General features: G+C 42.4%; 1 protein-coding gene across 1 annotated transcript; it reads left to right on the forward strand.

Moving 5' to 3' along the window:
* Positions 1-211: 211 nt before the first annotated feature.
* Positions 212-16,823, forward strand: LOC143299798 (N-lysine methyltransferase setd6-like). Its single transcript, XM_076613235.1, has 11 exons — positions 212-415; positions 1,931-2,075; positions 2,258-2,405; positions 3,671-3,799; positions 4,998-5,238; positions 6,613-6,711; positions 8,219-8,314; positions 10,722-10,802; positions 12,234-12,336; positions 15,530-15,575; positions 16,245-16,823. The coding sequence occupies exons 1-11, from the start codon at positions 278-280 to the stop codon at positions 16,405-16,407; spliced, it is 1,389 nt and encodes a 462-aa protein (XP_076469350.1). The 5' UTR covers positions 212-277; the 3' UTR covers positions 16,408-16,823.
* The last annotated feature ends 1,991 nt before the right edge of the window (positions 16,824-18,814 follow it).

The raw sequence follows: 18,814 nt of genomic DNA on the forward strand, positions 1-18,814 counted from the left end.
TGCGCTTTTCTTGAAGGATGTTTTGAAATGGTCTCCCTTGGCAATGTTGGAGCCACTCCGTAGGAATGCAATGGATTTTAATAATAATTATAATAATAATGTACATTTATATAGCCAAACAAGAAGCTTGCTTTCTGTTTTGCAGCTTTTTGCGCGCAAGGCGCGATACAAGCTCAACACACATACAACTTTATCGTTGGGCGGTCGTTAAGCTCAGTCTAGTTGTTGCAACTGCTTTTCATTTGTGTTTGCAGCTGTGGTGTGGAACCTTTTCAAGATGGTGGGAGAACGAAAAAGAAGCTCATCCGAAACATGTGCACGACCAGCAAAGTCGTCACGGCTTTGTGTTCTGGATGACAAACATGATAACTTTCTTAAATGGTGCAGTGAAAATAAATTCTACCTTTCACCGAAGGTGAGTCGGATTTTTCCATGTATTAGCCTATTGAACAGTCCCACACCTTGTCATAGCGGTCTGAGACCCACGTGTGTGGTAACTTCACTTCAGGTTTTAAATTTTTAACACTTTTGTTATTGTACTTGGAGCAGGGGTTGCGAATTTTAGATTGTTGAGATACACTTTCCTGCATTTTCAAAGAAATAATTTGATATTTGTATACCCAAATCTTACAAAAAACGAAAAAGTTCAAATAACCTAGAACTTGGTTGAAGAACATGGAAACGAATGTGACTTGTTCAGGTGCAGCATACTCTGCATGAGTGATATAATGTCATTTTCAGTCAGAGAGTGCACCTTTTCCTGTTTTAGATTATACTGTAACAAGGTATTTGATTTTCTTTAGCACCTGTATTCCTTTGTTTAAATGACTCAGAAAAAGCAACTGTGCTAAACAGTTTTTTTGCTGGTGTTTTTACCGAGGAGAGTAAAGTAAATGTTCCAGAGTTTTCATGCAAGACAGAGGTTACTGAAATTTCCAACATGGAAGTCACAATTGAACAGATGAGAAAAGCTCTAAAGAGCCTAAACCCATCGAAGTCCCCAGGACATGATGAGATACACCCACGAGTATTAATAGAGCTTGCTGAAGTTATTGCTCACCCACTTAAGATCTTGTTGATAGAACACAAGAAAAGGGTGCAATACCAAAAGCTTGGAAAGAAGCAGAAGTACGACCTATTTTTAAGAAAGGTAACAAGAATTCTGCAGGTAACTATTGTCCAGTCAGCCTAATATCAGATGTCTGTAAAGTTTTTGAGGGTTTTATTCGAGGCGCTCTCTGCCAACATTTAACCAAACATGATCTGATATCTAGAGAACAGTTTGGATTTACCAGAGAGCGCTCGTGTGTTACACAACTACTTGTAACATTACAAGATTGGTTAGTCATGCTAGATGAGAAGGTACCAGTCGACGCAGTCTACCTTGATCTAAGGAAAGCTTTCGATACAGTTCCCCATCACAGACTCATAAATAAACTGGGAGGCTATGGGATAAAAGGCAAGCTACTATCGTGGATCAGAGACTTTCTAAATGGAAGATCACAGTTTGTAAGTGTAAATAGAAGTAAATCATCGAAGGTTAAGGTAACTAGTGGTGTACCACAAGGTAGTGTTCTTGGCCCAAATGTGTTCATATACTTTATAAATGATATGCCAAGTGAGGTAGATTGTAAAGTAAAAATTTTTGCAGACAACACCAAGGCTTACTCTGCCATCCGAAATATAGAAGATAGAGATCACTTACAAATGTGTATACATAATCTGGTTAAATGGACAAATACTTGGCTGTTGCAATTTAACAGTGAGAAATGCAAAGTTCTGCACTTTGGAAAGAATAATCCACAGTATCAGTACATATATCAACACGGCTCTTAAGGCTTCAGGCACTAAGAGATAGTTTACCACCAACATTATATGATATGAAAGATTGAAGAGCAAAATATAAATTGTTGATGATTTTTGTGTGCAGGTATGTGTTGAAAATGAAAGAGTGTGTGCCCAGTATGGCATGGTGGCCACAGAAGACATCAGTGAAGGAGAGGTGTTGTTTACCATCCCTCGTTCCAGCCTGATCTCCCCTGCTACCTGCTCCATTGCTCCGCTGCTGGTGGAAGGTGAGGAGATGATGTCATGGTAGAGAAAGTGATGGTGCTAAACATTGTGATATTGTGACTTGTAAATTACTTTTACAAGGCATTGCACTGTGCAGGGTTATGTGTTTTAATGTTCCAGTGGTTTTATCCAGTATACATGTATTCGTTTCATTCACAGCAATTTTTTTTTCTTTTTTCTCCAGCTGAAGAAGAATTGGGTGAAGACAGTGGGTGGGTGCCACTGCTTCTGGGTCTTCTGTATGAATACAACAATCCTCAGTCTGCATGGCGACCCTACTTGGACCTGGTGCCTGACTCAGACCAGCTAGACTTGCCCATGTTCTGGTCACAGTGAGTAAGACTTTGTGATGGCTGCTAATGATGATGTTTTGGACATATTAAGACATTGTGATTGTTGCTGTTGAGGGTGTTAGGGACATAAGTAATATATTGTGATTGTTGTTGATGGTGATGTGGACATGTGTAACAAGACACTGTTATTGTTGTTGTTGTTGATGTTTTAGTCACAGTGAGACATTGTGATCATTGCTGTTGTTGCTGCTGATGTTGTTTTGGACATAAGTAAGACATTGGGATTGTTACTGTTGATAATATTTTGGGCATTTAAATAAGACATTGTGATTGTTGATGATGTTTTGGGCATTGTAAAACATTGCGAATGTTGCTGTTGATGACAATGTTTTGGACACAATTGACATTGTGTTCGTCGCTGTTGATGATGTTTTGGACACAGTAAGACATTGTGAATGTTGCTGTTGATGTTTTTGATACAGTGAGTAATTGTGAATGTTGCTGTTGATGATGTTTTTGACATGATGAGTAAGACATTGTTGCTGTTTTTGATGATGATGGTGGTGGTGGTGGTCTTCTGGTCACCAAACAAATAGACTCAGCAGTTTGTGGTGATGGAGTCATTTTATCAGCAGTTTGTTTCAATTGTCTGTCTGTTCTGTGTGTGACACATTCTGTTTTATAGACTAAAGGGTTTTTTTCAGTCCTAAATAGACACTGTTTGTGTTTTATGTGTCATCTGCTATTTTTGTTGTGTATACTTGTCAAATGAAGGGTACATGAATGGACTCGGAGCTTCTTTTTGGGGGGAAGGTTCTGGGCCCATTTCTCTGAATCCCGTATTTACCTATAATTTGTTGATGGTTAGCACAAGCAGCAGTAGTTTGAATTGTGTGCCTTTGTCTGACAAAGAGCTGAAGTGCTCACGTCTTGTGACTTGTGTAATATTTATTACTGTTTGAGTAGGATCAACCAGCAGAAGAAAAAAAGTTCACAAAGAACTGTTTCACACACATGCAGACTGGTCAACCAGCAGAAGAAAAAAGTTCACAAAGAACTGTTACACACACATGCAGACTGGTCAACCAGCAGAAGAAAAAAGTTCACAAAGAACTGTTACACACACATGCAGACTGGTCAACCAGCAGAAGAAAAAAGTTCACAAAGAACTGTTACACACACATGCAGACTGGTCAACCAGCAGAAGAAAAACAAAGTCCACAAAGTACTTCTTGCATGCCTACACAGAGTGAGAGACACAGACGTGCACATGACCAGGTACATGGTGTAGTGTGTGTGATCAGGAAGGAGAGGGAGGATCTGCTGCGAGGCACAGGGGTGGATCATTCGGTGAACCGTGACCTGCAGCTGCTGGAGGAGGACTTCCACACCAAGGCCCTGCCCTTCATGCAGAAACATCCACAGGTGTTCAGGTGACTGACACCCAGTTCCCGCTCTTGTCTCACCTTTCTCCTCCCTGCTTTCTCTTGTCCTTTTTTAGCTGTGTCTCTGTCAGCTTCTTTTCTCTTTAAACAGGTGTGTTAGTTTACTTTGGTGTGTGTGTGTGTGTGTGTGTGTGTTCATTATATGTATTATTTATATTTTTTTTTATTTTAAAGTTTAAATGTTTTGTTTTGTTTTGGGTTTTTTTCTTACAGATATTTGTTTTGAACTTGATTTCATTCCATTTTATGTTTTGTGTCATATTTAGGCTGGTTGAATGGGAAGGACTTCAGTGTATGGGAAGAAAATGATTCAGTGGATTGGCAGAAAATGGGGTTCAGAGGTTGGCTGGTCAAATTGATGAGGTGGATGGGTGATGATGATTTGGTGGGTGGGGTGAGCATGAATCAGTAGTTGGAGGAATGGATCAACTGCTTCAGTGAGTTGTGGAAACAGCCTGCCTTGTTTTTCACTTCCATCCAACAGTACAGTGAAGAATGATGTGTGAGCGTGAGAAGGGAACTATGTGTGAATTTGTACATTAGCATGAATGTTCTTGGTTTGTGTGTGTGTGTCTGTGTTGTTGTTGTTTACTCCAGTATGGATGATTATATTGATGTGTATTTTATGGTTTTTGTTTATGTATGGGTGTTGCTTGCTCCAGTATGGATGATGTATTTAAATGTACATAGTTTGTGCGTATGTTTGTTGCTTACTCCGGTATGGACGATGTTATGTTCTTTCTTACTGCGGCAACTTTCTTCCACAGTTAAAACATGACTTGGTGTGGGATGCTGACTGACTTTATTGTTCTTTGTTCTAGCAATCCATGCATTTCTTCTTGCACATGTGTATCCTTACATAGCCCCAGTCTTCCAGAACTAGCTTTCCCGGATAGCTCAGAGGTACTATTGAAGGAGATACTACAGAGGATGCAATGCGTTTATGTATAAAAACACACACACAGACATATATATATATATGTGTGTGTGTGTGTGTGTGTGTTGCTTACTCTGGTATGGGTGATGTATTTGAATGTACATGGTTTGTATGTATATATATATATATATATATATATATATATGTGTGTGTGTGTGTGTGTGTGTGTTTTGTTCAGTATGGTTAACATGTGGTCTGGCATTGTGTGCGTGCTGACTGACAATGACAATGTTGACCCCTTCCTCACAGCCCAGCGTGTCAAAGCCTGAAGCTGTTCACCCGAATGGTGGCCTTCGTCATGGCTTATAGCTTCTACGAGAAAAAAGACGAGGAAGAAGAGGAGAATTCTGATGATGAGGAGGAGGAGAGCAAACGTCTTCCAATGATGGTGCCACTGGCAGACATTCTGAATCATGTGGCCAACAACAATGCGGCGTTGACATTTGAAGTGGACGCATTGCACATGAAGGCTGTTTGTGACATCAAGCAGGTGGGAAGCGTGCATGAGTGTGGTTTGCTTTGGTTTTGTGTTCTGTGAGATTGGGGATGCTGGGGGTCTTTCAGTAAAAATAGCATCCCCGCCTTCTGGAAATTGTGTGCTAGAAATTACCTCTTTTCTATCACTCTCTTTGTTTCTGCCTTTTTTCTATCTTTACTGTTGTCTCCTTTTTCAGCCTTCCCAATCCATTCCCCTTCCTTTTTTCAAGCTAGCCTTGACATTTTTTTCTCATTTCCACAGTCTGTGATGTATTATCTGTGCTGTTTTGCTCTGGCAATTAGGTAGTGATGGGATGGGCACTAGATGCCCATTCTGCAGTGTTGTTTGTTACATGTGGATGGGGTTGATGACTAGATGTTCAGGTAGATGGTTGTTGATTGCACAATTGTATTTATCGTACTGGATTTGTTCGAGAAAGAGGGCATTGACTGCTTTGGGGAAAAAGCTATTGGCGAAGCGATTGGTTTTCACCCTTATACTTCTGTACTGTCAACCAGAGGGGAGCATCTCGAAAATCCCAAAAGCTGGATGTGATTTGTCCTAGCTGATTGATTTTGCTTTTTTGAGTAGCCGCTTATAATATATGTCTTCTAGAGAAGGTAGGTCAGCCCCGGTAATCTTGGTGGCAGTTTTTATGATTCTGTTAAGGGCTGCAACTTCTGCCTTGGAAATGTTTCCGTACCAAACAGTAATTGCGAAGTGGACCCTGTACAAGGACACTCTTCAGGGGGTGTGGTGTTTGTGTTCTCCACAGAGCTTGGTTCTCTTTGCCACGGGATCAGCAGACAACCCCTGATTTCTGTTACACCGGTTTCAGACCTGGAAGCTCTGGACTGGAGCAAGCTGACTGCTTATGCCCATATTGGGCTACTTCCCAATCCTGCCCCCACATGGTTCGGAAAGCTGAGTCAGAACGCCTACAGATCAGAACCTACCGCGTTTTCACTTCCTTTGCTGCTTGATTCTGAGAGCTCAGGAGGCACGCGCTATTGCCGCTCAAGCCACCTTTCAGCAGTCTGTGCCTCTTTGACATATTTTGGAGGTAGTCTTGTGCTGTTCGGAGATTGCCTTCGTCAGTTTCCACCTCAAAGGGCATGTTTTGTGTGTGTGTGTGTGTGTGTGTGTTTTTTTTTTCTTTTTAAATGAGATGCAAAATTTGAACTGTTTTATTTTTGTATTTCTCTCCCATTTTCCAGTTGATTTTTGGCTTCATATAATCTGCATAATATCACGCAGTACACACCCCACAACAAAAAAAAAAAAAAAAAAAGAGAAAGAAAACCTGAATTGTATATCCCAAGGGAAGTGAGAAAGCTGTGGGTGACCTGATGACCTGAATGCATGTTGTGTGTGATGTGTTGACAGGGCGAAGAGGTGTTCAACACTTATGGAGAAGTGTCCAACCAAGGCTTGCTGCACATGTATGGCTTTGCCCAGATTCCTGCTGACAACCACTATGACACGGTCAGTAGGGATGCTCCAAGCTGGGTGTGTGGAAGTTTGAACACAGTCCATATGGTTCTTCAACATGTATGTGTTGACACCCTTGGTGTGTTCAAATGACATGGTCTTGGTGTGACTGTTGACACCATGGTGCTTGTGGTGTGTTGTGTTGAAAGGACATGTTTTGGTGTGACTGTTGACAGCTATAATGTATGTAGTGTGTTGTGTTGAAAGGACATGTTTTGGTGTGACTGTGTGTTGACAGCTATGGTGTGTGCAGTGTGGTGTGTTGAAAGGACATGTTTTGGTGTGACTGTGTTGACAGACATGGTGTATGCAGTGTGGTGTGTTGAAAGGACATGTTTTGGTGTGAGTGTGTTGACAGACATGGTGTGTGTAGTGTGTTGTGTTGAAAGGACATGTTTTGGTGTGACTGTGTTGACAGACATGGTGTATGCAGTGTGGTGTGTTGAAAGGACATGTTTTGGTGTGACTATGTTGACAGACATGGTGTATGCAGTGTGGTGTGTTGAAAGGACATGTTTTGGTGTGACTGTGTTGACAGCTATGGTGTATGCAGTGTGGTGTGTTGAAAGGACATGTTTTGGTGTGACTGTGTTGACAGCTATGGTGTATGCAGTGTGGTGTGTTGAAAGGACATGTTTTGGTGTGACTGTGTTGACAGCTATGGTGTGTGCAGTGTAGTGTGTTGAAAGGACATGTTTTGGTGTGACTGTGTTGACAGCTATGGTGTATGCAGTGTGGTGTGTTGAAAGGACATGTTTTGGTGTGACTGTGTTGACAGCTATGGTGTATGCAGTGTGGTGTGTTGAAAGGACATGTTTTGGTGTGACTATGTTGACAGCTATGGTGTGTGCAGTGTAGTGTGTTGAAAGGACATGTTTTGGTGTGACTGTGTTGACAGCTATGGTGTGTGCAGTGTGGTGTGTTGAAAGGACATGTTTTGTTGTTATGACTGTGTTGACAGACATGGTGTGTACAATGTGGTGTGTTGAAAGGACATGTTTTGTTATGACTGTTGACAGCCATGCTGTGTGTAGTGTAGTGTGTTGAAAGGACATGTTTTGGTGTGACTGTGTTGACAGCAATGGTGTGTGCAGTGTGGTGTGTTGAAAGGACATGTTTTGTTGTTGCGACTGTGTTGACAGCTATGGTGTATGTGGTGTGTTGTGTTGAAAGGACATGTTTTGGTGTGACTATGTTGACAGCTATGGTGTATGTGGTGTGTTGTGTTGAAAGGACATGTTTTGGTGTGACTGTGTTAACAGCCATGGTGCTTGCAGTTTGGTGTGTTGAAAGGACACGTTTTGTTGTTACGACTGTGTTGACAGACATGGTGTTTGCAGTGTGGTGTGTTGAAAGGACATGTTTTGGTGTGACTGTGTTGACAGCCATGGTGTTTGCAGTTTGGTGTGTCGAAAGGACACGTTTTGTTGTTACGACTGTGTTGACAGACATGGTGTTTGCAGTGTGGTGTGTTGAAAGGACATGTTTTGGTGTGACACAGGTGGAGATACCAGTCAGCGTGGTGACCGAGGTGGCCCAGGCAGAGCACAGGGACGCAGAACTCCTGGCCGCCAAGCTCCGTTTCTTTGAGAAAATGGTAAGTCATTTTGATGAAGCCATCTCTCGTGTTAAAGAAAAACAAAAACTACACTTTGATCCCTTGCATGCCGAACATTTTGACATACCTGTGTGCTGAGAAACAACTCCAGGTTTCCACCTAAGTGCAAATAAACATGAATTACCTCCTCATATACAAAAATATCTCTGAAATTTTGCACAATGATTGCTCATACATTGTACTTCATGCAGATGATCAAGTTAGTATATTTCATTGTATTACTGTTGTTACGAGGGTCATTCAATAAATAAGTTGAATTTTTCGGTATAAGGACTTCTAATACAGATAGAAGCTTACTTTCTTTTTTCTTTTTTTTTCAACGTAGTCTCCCAGCACTGTCACACACTTTTCCCATCTGTGCACAAGCTTCTGTATTCCCTCAGCGTAAAAATCTTTGGACTGATGTCTCAGCCAGTCGCTCACAACACTTTTGACTTCATCGTCACTTTCAAAGTTCGTGCCTCTCGTGAACGCTTTCAAGGGACCGAACAGGTGAAAGTCTGAAGGGGCAAGGTCTGGGCTGTAAGGGGGATGAGGGAGCAGTTCCCAGCCCAGCTCTTTGATGGTCTGCACCGTTCGGGCTGCTGTGTGAGGCCTTGCGTTGTCATGATGCAAGATGACTCCTTCTGACTGATGACCCCTGCGTTTGTTCTTTATGTCTTTCTTGACCTGCCTCAGCAGTTCACAGTAGTTGGCACTGTTCACAGTGCTTCCTTTCTCAAGGAATGAAATGGTGATTGGGCCTTGCATATCCCAAAAAACGGTGAGCATCACCTTCCTCGTGGACTGCTGGGACTTGAACTTCTCCTTCACTGGAGAGCCTATGTGCTTCCACTCCATGGACTGCCGTTTGGACTCAGGCTCATAGTGCCAAACCCATGTCTCGTCACATTTGACCACCTTCTTCAGAAACTCATCACCATCCTTCTCATAGCGGCAGAGACACTGCTGGGACAACTCGACCCTCCTCTGTTTGTGCTCTGGAGTAAGCATCTTTGGCACCCACCGGCAGCTGACCTTCGAGTAGCCAAGGTCATCATGGACAATTTTGTGTGCTGTCCCAACAGATAAGCTCAAAGTCCTTGCAATGTCATGCACTGTCACACTTCTGTCAGACTGAATGAGGTCATTGACTGATTCGATCACCTCAGGAGACCTCACTTCTGTAGGCCTTCCAGGCTTCCTCAACACTGCTCCGTCCTTCTTTAAACAATTTAGCCCACTTGTAGACATTTTTTCAGCTGAAACATGTGGCACCATACACAATTGACATTCTCCTATGAATTTCAATTGGTTTGCACCCTTCAGCAACCAAAAACTTGATAACTGACCGCTGTTCAATCCTGGAGCGTGCTTCTTGGTCGGCCATCTTTGTTAATCGCCAAAACTCTCAAAGTTTTTTTTAATCTGCAAAACAAATTAAATCCATGTGAAAAAGAAGTAAAACAAAAAAAAACGAAACAAAAAAAGTAAGCTTCTATCTGTATTAGAAGTCCTTATACCGAAAAATTCACCTTATTTATTGAATGACCCTCGTATTATTTTTAGATCTCAGTCAGAGAATATTTCCATGAAAGCAAGTGGTTTAAGATTCTCTGCATAACAGTGAACTCCAGCAGTCAAAATTTTCATTGTATGCCTGTGGCCCAGTATTACAGCAGAGTTTGATGAAGAAGAAACTGGTCAGCCAGCTGTGTGTTGGCACCCGGCCAACAGGTGTCCCCCCTCCCTGTCCCACTGATTGATGTGGATACTTATATAGCGCCTATCCTCGGTCAGAGACCAAGCTCTAAGCGCTTTACATACACGGGGACATTTGCACCACAGGCTGCCTACCTGGGTAGAGCCGACTGACGGCTGCCACTGGGCGCTCATCATTCATTTCCCTTGTCATCCAATCAGATTTCAGACGCACACACATACACTCGGACAGACATGTAAGATTTTACGTGTATGACCGTTTTTTTGTTTTTTTTTTATTTACCCTGCCATGTAGGCAGCCATACTCCGTTTTTGGGGGTGTGCATGCTGGGTATATTCTTGTTTCCATAACCCACCGAACGCTGACATGGATTACAGGATCTTTAACGTGCGTATTTGATCTTCTGTGTGCGCATACACACAAAGGGGGTTCAGGCATTTGCAGGTCTGCGCATATGTTGACCTGGGAGATAGGAAAAATCTCCACCCTTTACCCACCAGGTGCACCGAGATTCGAACCCAGGACCCTCAGATTGAAAGTCCAGCACTTTAGCCATTCGGCTATTGCACTGGTGGTGAGCTTGACTGATCCCCCCTCATCCCTCTTCCCTTCCCAGCTATGGAATGTGTGTGTGTGGAATGTATGTGTGTTGTGTGTGTATGGAATGTGTGTGTGTAATGACAGGAACTGCACAGATCAGATGAGAGCTATGTGGTGGGGAGGGAAGGAGTGCTGACTGGTGACGACATGCACCCTGTTCTCAAGGTGAGGCTTTCACACAACAACCTGTCCTCCACTCTCTCTCACGCTCTCTGTCTCTTTCTCTCTTTGTGTCTCCTTCCATCTTTTCGTCTCTATATATCTCTCTCTTTTTTTTTTCTTCTTCTTTTTTTTTATCGAGGGCTGGATGAAAAAAAAGAAAAGAAAAGCATCATTAGCTGACACCATTACCCTCAGAAATGCATTCGTTCATTCTGTCTCTTAGTTTCTCTCTTTGTTACTATCTGTCTTCCTTTCATTGTCTGTCTGTCTGTGTCAGCCAAGTGGGTCGTCTTCTTCTTTGTTCATGGGCTGCAACTCCCACGTTCACTCGTATATACACGAGTGGGCTTTTACGTGTATGACCGTTTTTACCCCGCCATGTAGGCAGCCATACTCCGCTTTCAGGGGTGTGCTTTCTGGGTATGTACTTGTTTCCATAACCCACCGAACGCTGACATGGATTACAGGATCTTTAACGTTGTATTTGATCTTTTGCTTGCGTATACACACGAAGGGGGTTCAGGCACTAGCAGGTCTGCACATATGTTGACCTGGGAGACCGGAAAAATCACCACCCTTTACCCACCAGGTGCCGTCACCAAGATTCGAACCCGGGACCCTCAGATTTGAAAGTCCAATGCTTTCACCATTCGGCTATTGCGCCTGTCAGCCAAGTGGGTCAATCAGTTGGTTATCTGATGATTGAAAATCTGTTTGGGCGTGGTGAGACTGATTTCAACATCATGCTGACTTTGGAAAGCCAAGTGATGAAGGTTTTCAAAAGTCCTCTCCAGTCCCCACAAGTTTGCACTGCAAGGGAGAAGAAGTTGCTTATGTTGTTTGTCTTTCACAGCTGCATCTAATGCTTTACAAGAGTATGTCAGGTAACTTTATGCTCATTGTACTTGGAAAAAAAAAAAAAATCTGTAATTTGTATGTACAGTAAATTCAGTACTTTTGGCTTAATCTTGATGCACTCACATGCATACACCTCCAATTATCCAGCCCACCACTTCTCTCTCACTCACTCACACACTGGCAACAACAGCACGCCAGCCTTACATATCGTTATGAAGGTGTCAGGTTAACATCTGGTAGACATGAGATAAGAAGTTGATGTGCGGTGTGTGACGTGTGCGTGTTGGTTCAGGTGCTGGTCATGACGGCAGCAGAGTTCAGGTTAACATCTGGTAGACATGAGATAAGAAGTTGATGTGCAATGTGTGACATGTGCGTGTTGGTTCAGGTGCTGATCATGACAGCAGCAGAGTTCAGGTTAACATCTGGTAGACATGATATGAGAAGTTGATGTGCAATGTGTGACGTGTGCGTGTTGGTTCAGGTGCTGGTCATGACGGCAGCAGAGTTCAGGTTAACATCTGGTAGACATGATATGAGGAGAAGTTGATGTGTGACGTGTGCGTGTTGGTTCAGGTGCTGGTCATGACAGCAGCAGAGTTCAAGGAGCATGAGGAGAAAGAGGGCTGGAGTGACGCGGAGAGCGACGATGAGGATGAGGATGAGCTTCTGACTTTCAGTGAGTACCTGTCCCAAGCACACCTGTTGAGGGTTGGGTGTTTGCACTGAGTGTTGTATTGTGTTGCTTTTTGTTGTAGTAGAGCTCCCTGTGAGAAAACTGGGCTGTCCATAGGATGTGTGTCTCCACAGTGCAGTGTCACACTTTTTTCTCTGTGTGTTCTGTCATCATTGTGGTGTAGTGTACTGTGAGTGTGTTCTGTCATCATTGTGGTGTAGTGTACTGTGTGTGTTCTGTCATCATTGTGGTGTAGTGTACTGTGTGTGTTCTGTCATCATTGTGGTGTAGTGTACTGTGAGTGTGTTCTGTCATTATTGTGGTGTAGTGTACTGTGTGTTCTGTCGTTATTGTGGTGTAGTGTACTGTGTGTGTGTTCTGTCATTATTGTAGTGTTCTGTGTGTGTGTTCTGTCATTATTGTAGTGTAGTGTACTGTGAGTGTGTTATGTCATTATTGTAGTGTAGTGTACTATGAGTGTGTCCTGTCATTATTGTAGTGTAGTGTGCTGTGAGTGTGTCCTGTCATTATTGTAGTGTAGTGTGCTGTGAGTGTGTCCTGTCATTATTGTAGTGTAGTGTACTATGAGTGTGTCCTGTCATTATTGTAATGTAGTGTGCTGTGAGTGTGTCCTGTCATTATTGTAGTGTAGTGTACTATGAGTGTGTCCTGTCATTATTGTAGTGTAGTGTGCTGTGAGTGTGTCCTGTCATTATTGTAGTGTAGTGTGCTGTGAGTGTGTCCTGTCATTAGTGTATTGTACTATACTGTACGTGATAAGTTTACAGCTGGGCCAACAGCAAAGTGAGAGCTGTATTATTAATGGTTTCTCCACTGCAATGGGAAATCATTTTCAGCTTAGTATTTTGTGAAGGACTATGATTCTTGAACTAGGAGGCAAGATTGCACTGGCTCTTTGTGCTGCAGGCTTGGGGGCTAGTTGGCTTTTGGGAACCATCCCGGTGATGATTGTGCTAAAATCCACTTGGCTGAGAGAGTGGTGATGTAACTTGGGCAAGATAAGCTCCACTATAATCAAATTCAAGCCAAAATAGTCGGGACAGCAGTTGCTTCCTCTGCTGTTCTGATGGTCATAGTCGGACACAACCAACTATTATATATATATATATATACATACACCTTTTTTTTCTGTCTGCATGTGCATGTGTTTTCCTTAGAATGTAGCCAGGGACAACTCTTTTGTTGTGGTCGGTTTTCTTTACATGTGCTAACTCATTCAGCCGTATTGTCGTTAGTAGGGGGCTTAGTAGGTGGTGTCCTAAGTACGTTGAATCAGAACAGGCACCACTGAACACCACCGAAGTGACTCAGCAGCGACCTAATATCGATGGTTCCCTGCGGACTGCCGACAGTGGAACTGTGACGGACAAATCCGGGTGTGGCTGTGTATGGGGGAATCTAAAAAAAATGAGCGGCGTGGGAGTAATGCCACTGAAATGGTCAGATGATGGGGCAGCAAAAAAAACAACAAACAAAAAAAACCCAACTCATTCAGCCCTGGGGGGGTTACAGCCTTCATAGGCTTCCATGCCATAGTGATGCAGGACAAAATAAATGAAGAAAATGTACTGTTTTTCCTCCAAACTATGTGTGGACACATCTGAAAATACTACTACTAATAATAATGGATACTTATATACCACACTATCCAGAAATCTGCTCTGGCTGCTTTTCAAAAACACTTTTGTTAACGTAAAACATTACATCTATGTTACATACAAACACCAAAATGTGACTACACACACACACATTTTAACATACATGTGTATCTAACAGCTACCCTAACACATACGCACACATAGGCAGGCACAAACTTACATAAACACACGAACACACATTCATATACATGCATGTAGTTATGTACACATACATAGTCAAGCACAGCTAACACAAAGGAAGTAGACCTGCCACAATTGAACTTATTGCTGAGGGAAAAGGTGAGTTTTGAGACGAGATTTAAAAGATGCAAGGGAATCAGAATGACAGAGGTTATCAGGGAGCTTGTTCCACGTCTTTGGCGATTGAAAATACTGTAGAAGGTAGTTCCCTTCCTTTGTGGTTTGTGCATGTGTCCCTTCCCTTGTGGTTTGTGCATGTGTCCCTTCCCTTTGTGGTTTGTGCATGTGTCCCTTCCCTTTGTGGTTTGTGCACGTGTCCCTTCCCTTTGTGCACGTGTCCCTTCCCTTGTGGTTTGTGCATGTGTCCCTTCCCTTTGTGGTTTGTGCATGTGTCCCTTCCTATGCTTTGTGCACGTGTCCCTTCCCTTTGTGGTTTGTGCATGTGTCCCTTCCCTTTGTGGTTTGTGCATGTGTCCCTTCCCTTTGTGCATGTGTCCCTTCCTATGGTTTGTGCATGTGTCCCTTCCTTTGTGGTTTGTGCATGTGTAGGAACATGAAAAGTGTTTTAATGAGACATATTTTGATGTCAGAGCAATGTTAGGGTGCAGGGTTTTAACATTTTACGTGTATGTTTATTTACCCCGCCATGTTGGCAGCCATACTCTGTTGTTTTTTTTAGGGGGGGGGGGTGCATAATGGATATGTTTTTGTTTCCATAACTCACTGAACGCTGACATGGATAGCAGGATCTTTAACGTGCATATTTGATCTTCATCTTCTGTGTATACACATGATTCAGGGGGTTCAAGCACTAGCAGGTCTGCACATAAGTTGCCCTGGGAGATGGGAAAGATCCACACAGGGTTAATTAAATGCGTGCCTGCATGTGCTTAGAGATAGTATTGGTGTATCAGGAAACATGGTGCCATTTGTAAAAGAAGTACAGATACTGTAAGGGTTTTTGGAGACAGCTTACAGCCGCTGAATCGTTGATAAGATATCCTGTTTGTGTCGTCGAATCACTTTGAGTTGACAGATGTGTTTGTTAGACGAAAAGTATAATTTTATAATACTTACGTTTAAATATGTTGCTAAGTTTCAACATATTTTGTACTATATGCTATTTGTGTATTTAATACACATGCACATGATTTACACATATGTACATGTACTTATGTGTTGCTCACACGCTTCTACAAACTCACGCACACTAATGCACTCACACACATCACATCCATACACACACTCAGGAATTTGACTTTTATATGTCTTGTGTTCTTGAAAAAAATGTTTTGAATGACTGTACCTCGCACATACATTGTTTCTCGTTCTTTCAGAAAAAATGCCCAAATTACCCACCAGTTGGAAGAAGATTTTGTACAGGTATGTACACTGCTCATTATGTAAATCCCATACCTGTCGTTTTGTTAACTGTAATAACTCGCCCCACACCTTGTTTTGCTGACCATAACAATATCATCCCATACCTGTTTTGCCAACTTTCACAATTCATCCAAAACCTGTTTACCAACTGTAACAATTCATCCAAAACCTGTTTTGCTACCCATAACAACTCAATCCATACCTGATTTGCTAATCATAACAATTCAACCCATACCTGGTTTGCTTACCATAACAACTCATACCATAACAAATCACCCCATGTGTGTGTTGTGGTGCATTGAAGGTTGTGCTGAGAGAGAGTTGTGCTGGTTGTGTGCCCCACAGGTGTGCAGAGGTAACAAATCACCCCATGTGTGTGTGTGTTGTGGTGCATTGAAGGTTGTGCTGACAGAGGGTTGTGTGCCTCACAGGTGTGCAGAGGTAACAAAATCGTTGTGGTGCATTGAAGGTTGTGCTGAGAGAGGGTTGTGTGCCTCACAGGTGTGCAGAGGTAACAAATCGTTGTGGTGCATTGAAGGTTGTGCTGAGAGAGTTGTGCTGGTTGTGTGCCCCACAGGTGTGCAGAGGTAACAAATCACCCCATGTGTGTGTTGTGGTGCATTGAAGGTTGTGCTGAGAGAAGAGTTGTGCTGGTTGTGTGCCCCACAGGTGTGCAGAGGCGTGCCTTTCAAGGCTGTGTGGGGACCCACAGCAGGACGCCAAAGACATGGAGACACAGGGGAAAGGGTTGAACCCCCGTGCACGCTACTCCCTGTTTGTCCGCCACGGCCAGAGACAGCTGTTGAAAGAGATGCTTGAGGCGTGCAGGTAGCCTCAGTAATCCTGCGAATGAAAGTATTGAGGGAGTTGAGTGAATCGCTGTGAATGAAAGAGTTGAGTGAATCGCTGTGAATGAGTTGAGTGAATCGCATCGGTAATCCTGTGAATGAAAGAGTTGAGTGAATTGCTGTGAATGAAAGAGTTGAGTGAATCGCCTGAGTGAAAGAACGGAGTGAGTGGCTGCTGTAATCCTGTGAGTGAAAGAATGGAGTGAATTGCCACTGTAATCTTGTGATTGAATAGAGTGAATAGCCACAGTCACACTGTGAATTGGAGTGAATATCCACAGTAATCCTGTGAATGAAGAATGGAGTGAATATCCACAGTAATCCTGTGAATAAAAGATTGGAGTGAATAACCACAGTAATCCTGTGAATAAAAGAATGGAGAATATGCACAGGATTACTGTGAATAAAAGAATGGAGAATATGCACAGTAATCCTGTGAATAAAAGAATGGAGAATATGCACAGTAATCCTGTGAATAAAAGAATGGAGAATATGCACAGTAATCCTGTGAATAAAAGAATGGAGAATATCCACAGTAATCCTGTGAATAAAAGAATAGTGAATATCCACAGTAATCCTGTGAATAAAATAGAGTGAATATCCACTGTAATCCTGTGAATAACAGAATGGAGTGAATACAGTGTTTCCCATAAAGATAAAATGTAAGGATCCCAGGGACCCTCTGTGTAAATTTTTAGGAGTCCTTCCAGAATTTTTAAGAGCCTTGTGTTAAAAAAAAAAATAACCACTTCAATGATCACACACACATGCACAGATAAAACACATGGAAAATACCTTGTCAGCCTCTTCTTGGTTTCCACTGTTCATGAACTCAGAACAAATCGTGTGCGGCCTTGGGACGTACAGTACTAAAACTGAGGGTCCTCCTCAGATTTTTGTGCATAAAGGATGCACTATAATGTGTAATGGGAAACACTGGAATAGCCACAGTTATCCTGTGAATGAAAAAATGAAATTAACAGCCCCACTAATCCTGTAAATGAAATTAACAGCCCCACTAATCCTGTAAATGAAAATTTGAAATTAATTGTAGCACACGAAACAACACAGAAGTGGCAGGACGTGCAAACACAATGGACGCACACAGATGATTGGTAAAGAAGACTTTCATGTGCTGGAAGATGAGTCTTTGACTGGAAATCTGACCACAAATTTGCTAGAAATCTGCAAATCATTCGAAATCCTGGTAACCCTGGATTAGGATAACAATGGATTTCTAATCCTTACTTTCAGGACACCACAGTGCAATCAGTGGCCGCCAACAAATGCGCACCAAAGTTCAGGAAGGAAGTATGAAATAGATGTCAAGATAATTATCATGATGTAACCTAAAAGCTTGACTTCTTTTGCGCCAAACACTCTCTCTGGGTCTAACTTCAGATTGAATTTTCTCAGGTTTTGTAGTACAGGCACAGTTCTTTCCTCAAGCTCATCTAGTGTTTTTGCATGCACCAGGATATCATCCAGAAAAATTATGAGCTTTACCAGCTTCATGTCCCTAAAGAAGTTTTCATCATCATCTAGAAACAGACATGGGCATTACAAAGACCTTGGGGTAGCCTGTCCCACTCAAACAGGCCAAAAGGAGTAACGAATGCAGGAAGTTTGCTTGCTTCCTCAGACATGGAAACTTGATCGTAGGCCTTACAAAGGTCCATACTTGAAGAATTTTGCCTTTGCTAAAGTGAGAAACAGATGTCAGCCTTTGGAACACAGTATGAATCTGTGATTGTGCAACTATTTAAGTTCCTATAGTCGATGCATAACCTCAGAGAATAATTTTTCTTTCTTACAAGTACAATGGGACTTGCAAAGGGAGAGTTTGATGGTCTGAAGATTTTTGCATCTAATAGACCCTGGATGTGTTGCCAACGGTCTTCAAAGTCTCTTGGGGGTATGGGTCTAGCTCCTTCCCTAATGAGGGACCTGGTTCAATCTCAGTGTCAAACTTTGTGTCAATGTTGGCTCAACCAATGTCAAACTCAACCTTAACAAAAAATGTCACTGAACATATCCAGTTTATTGCCAAAACTCATCTGCCAACTTGTGGTGTTTTGTCACCAAACTTAAAAGGGATTTTAATTACACATACTTAACCGTCACCCACTAGTGCAGACTCCGGCATGGGTCTGACATTCCTGTCCTGTGCAAACTACTATCTGCCTATGCGGAGAAAACAAGAATTTTTTTTTCTTCATCATTCTGAGTCTGACATGGATCAGAGAGACAGCACGGTCACAGCCTTCAGAATTCACAACGTCTAAAAACTGAAAACATATTCAGCATCAATGTGCAAAACATCTGCAGTCACTCTCATCTTTTTCAGTACTTTGTCAACATCAGAGGAATTAAAAAGAGTGAGCTTGACAT

The sequence above is a fragment of the Babylonia areolata genome, chromosome 25, assembly GCF_041734735.1.
Source record: "Babylonia areolata isolate BAREFJ2019XMU chromosome 25, ASM4173473v1, whole genome shotgun sequence".
Taxonomy (NCBI): Eukaryota; Metazoa; Mollusca; class Gastropoda; order Neogastropoda; family Buccinidae; genus Babylonia; species Babylonia areolata.

Excerpts from the sequence above, each read along its gene's own strand:
- LOC143299798 (XM_076613235.1), top strand. The coding sequence starts at position 278 with ATGGTGGGAGAACGAAAAAGAAGCTCATCCGAAACATGTGCACGACCA. Across the intron at positions 2,076-2,257 it reads TGCTCCGCTGCTGGTGGAAG|CTGAAGAAGAATTGGGTGAA; the intron begins GTGAGGAGATGA and ends TTTTTTCTCCAG. Across the intron at positions 15,576-16,244 it reads TGGAAGAAGATTTTGTACAG|GTGTGCAGAGGCGTGCCTTT; the intron begins GTATGTACACTG and ends TGTGCCCCACAG.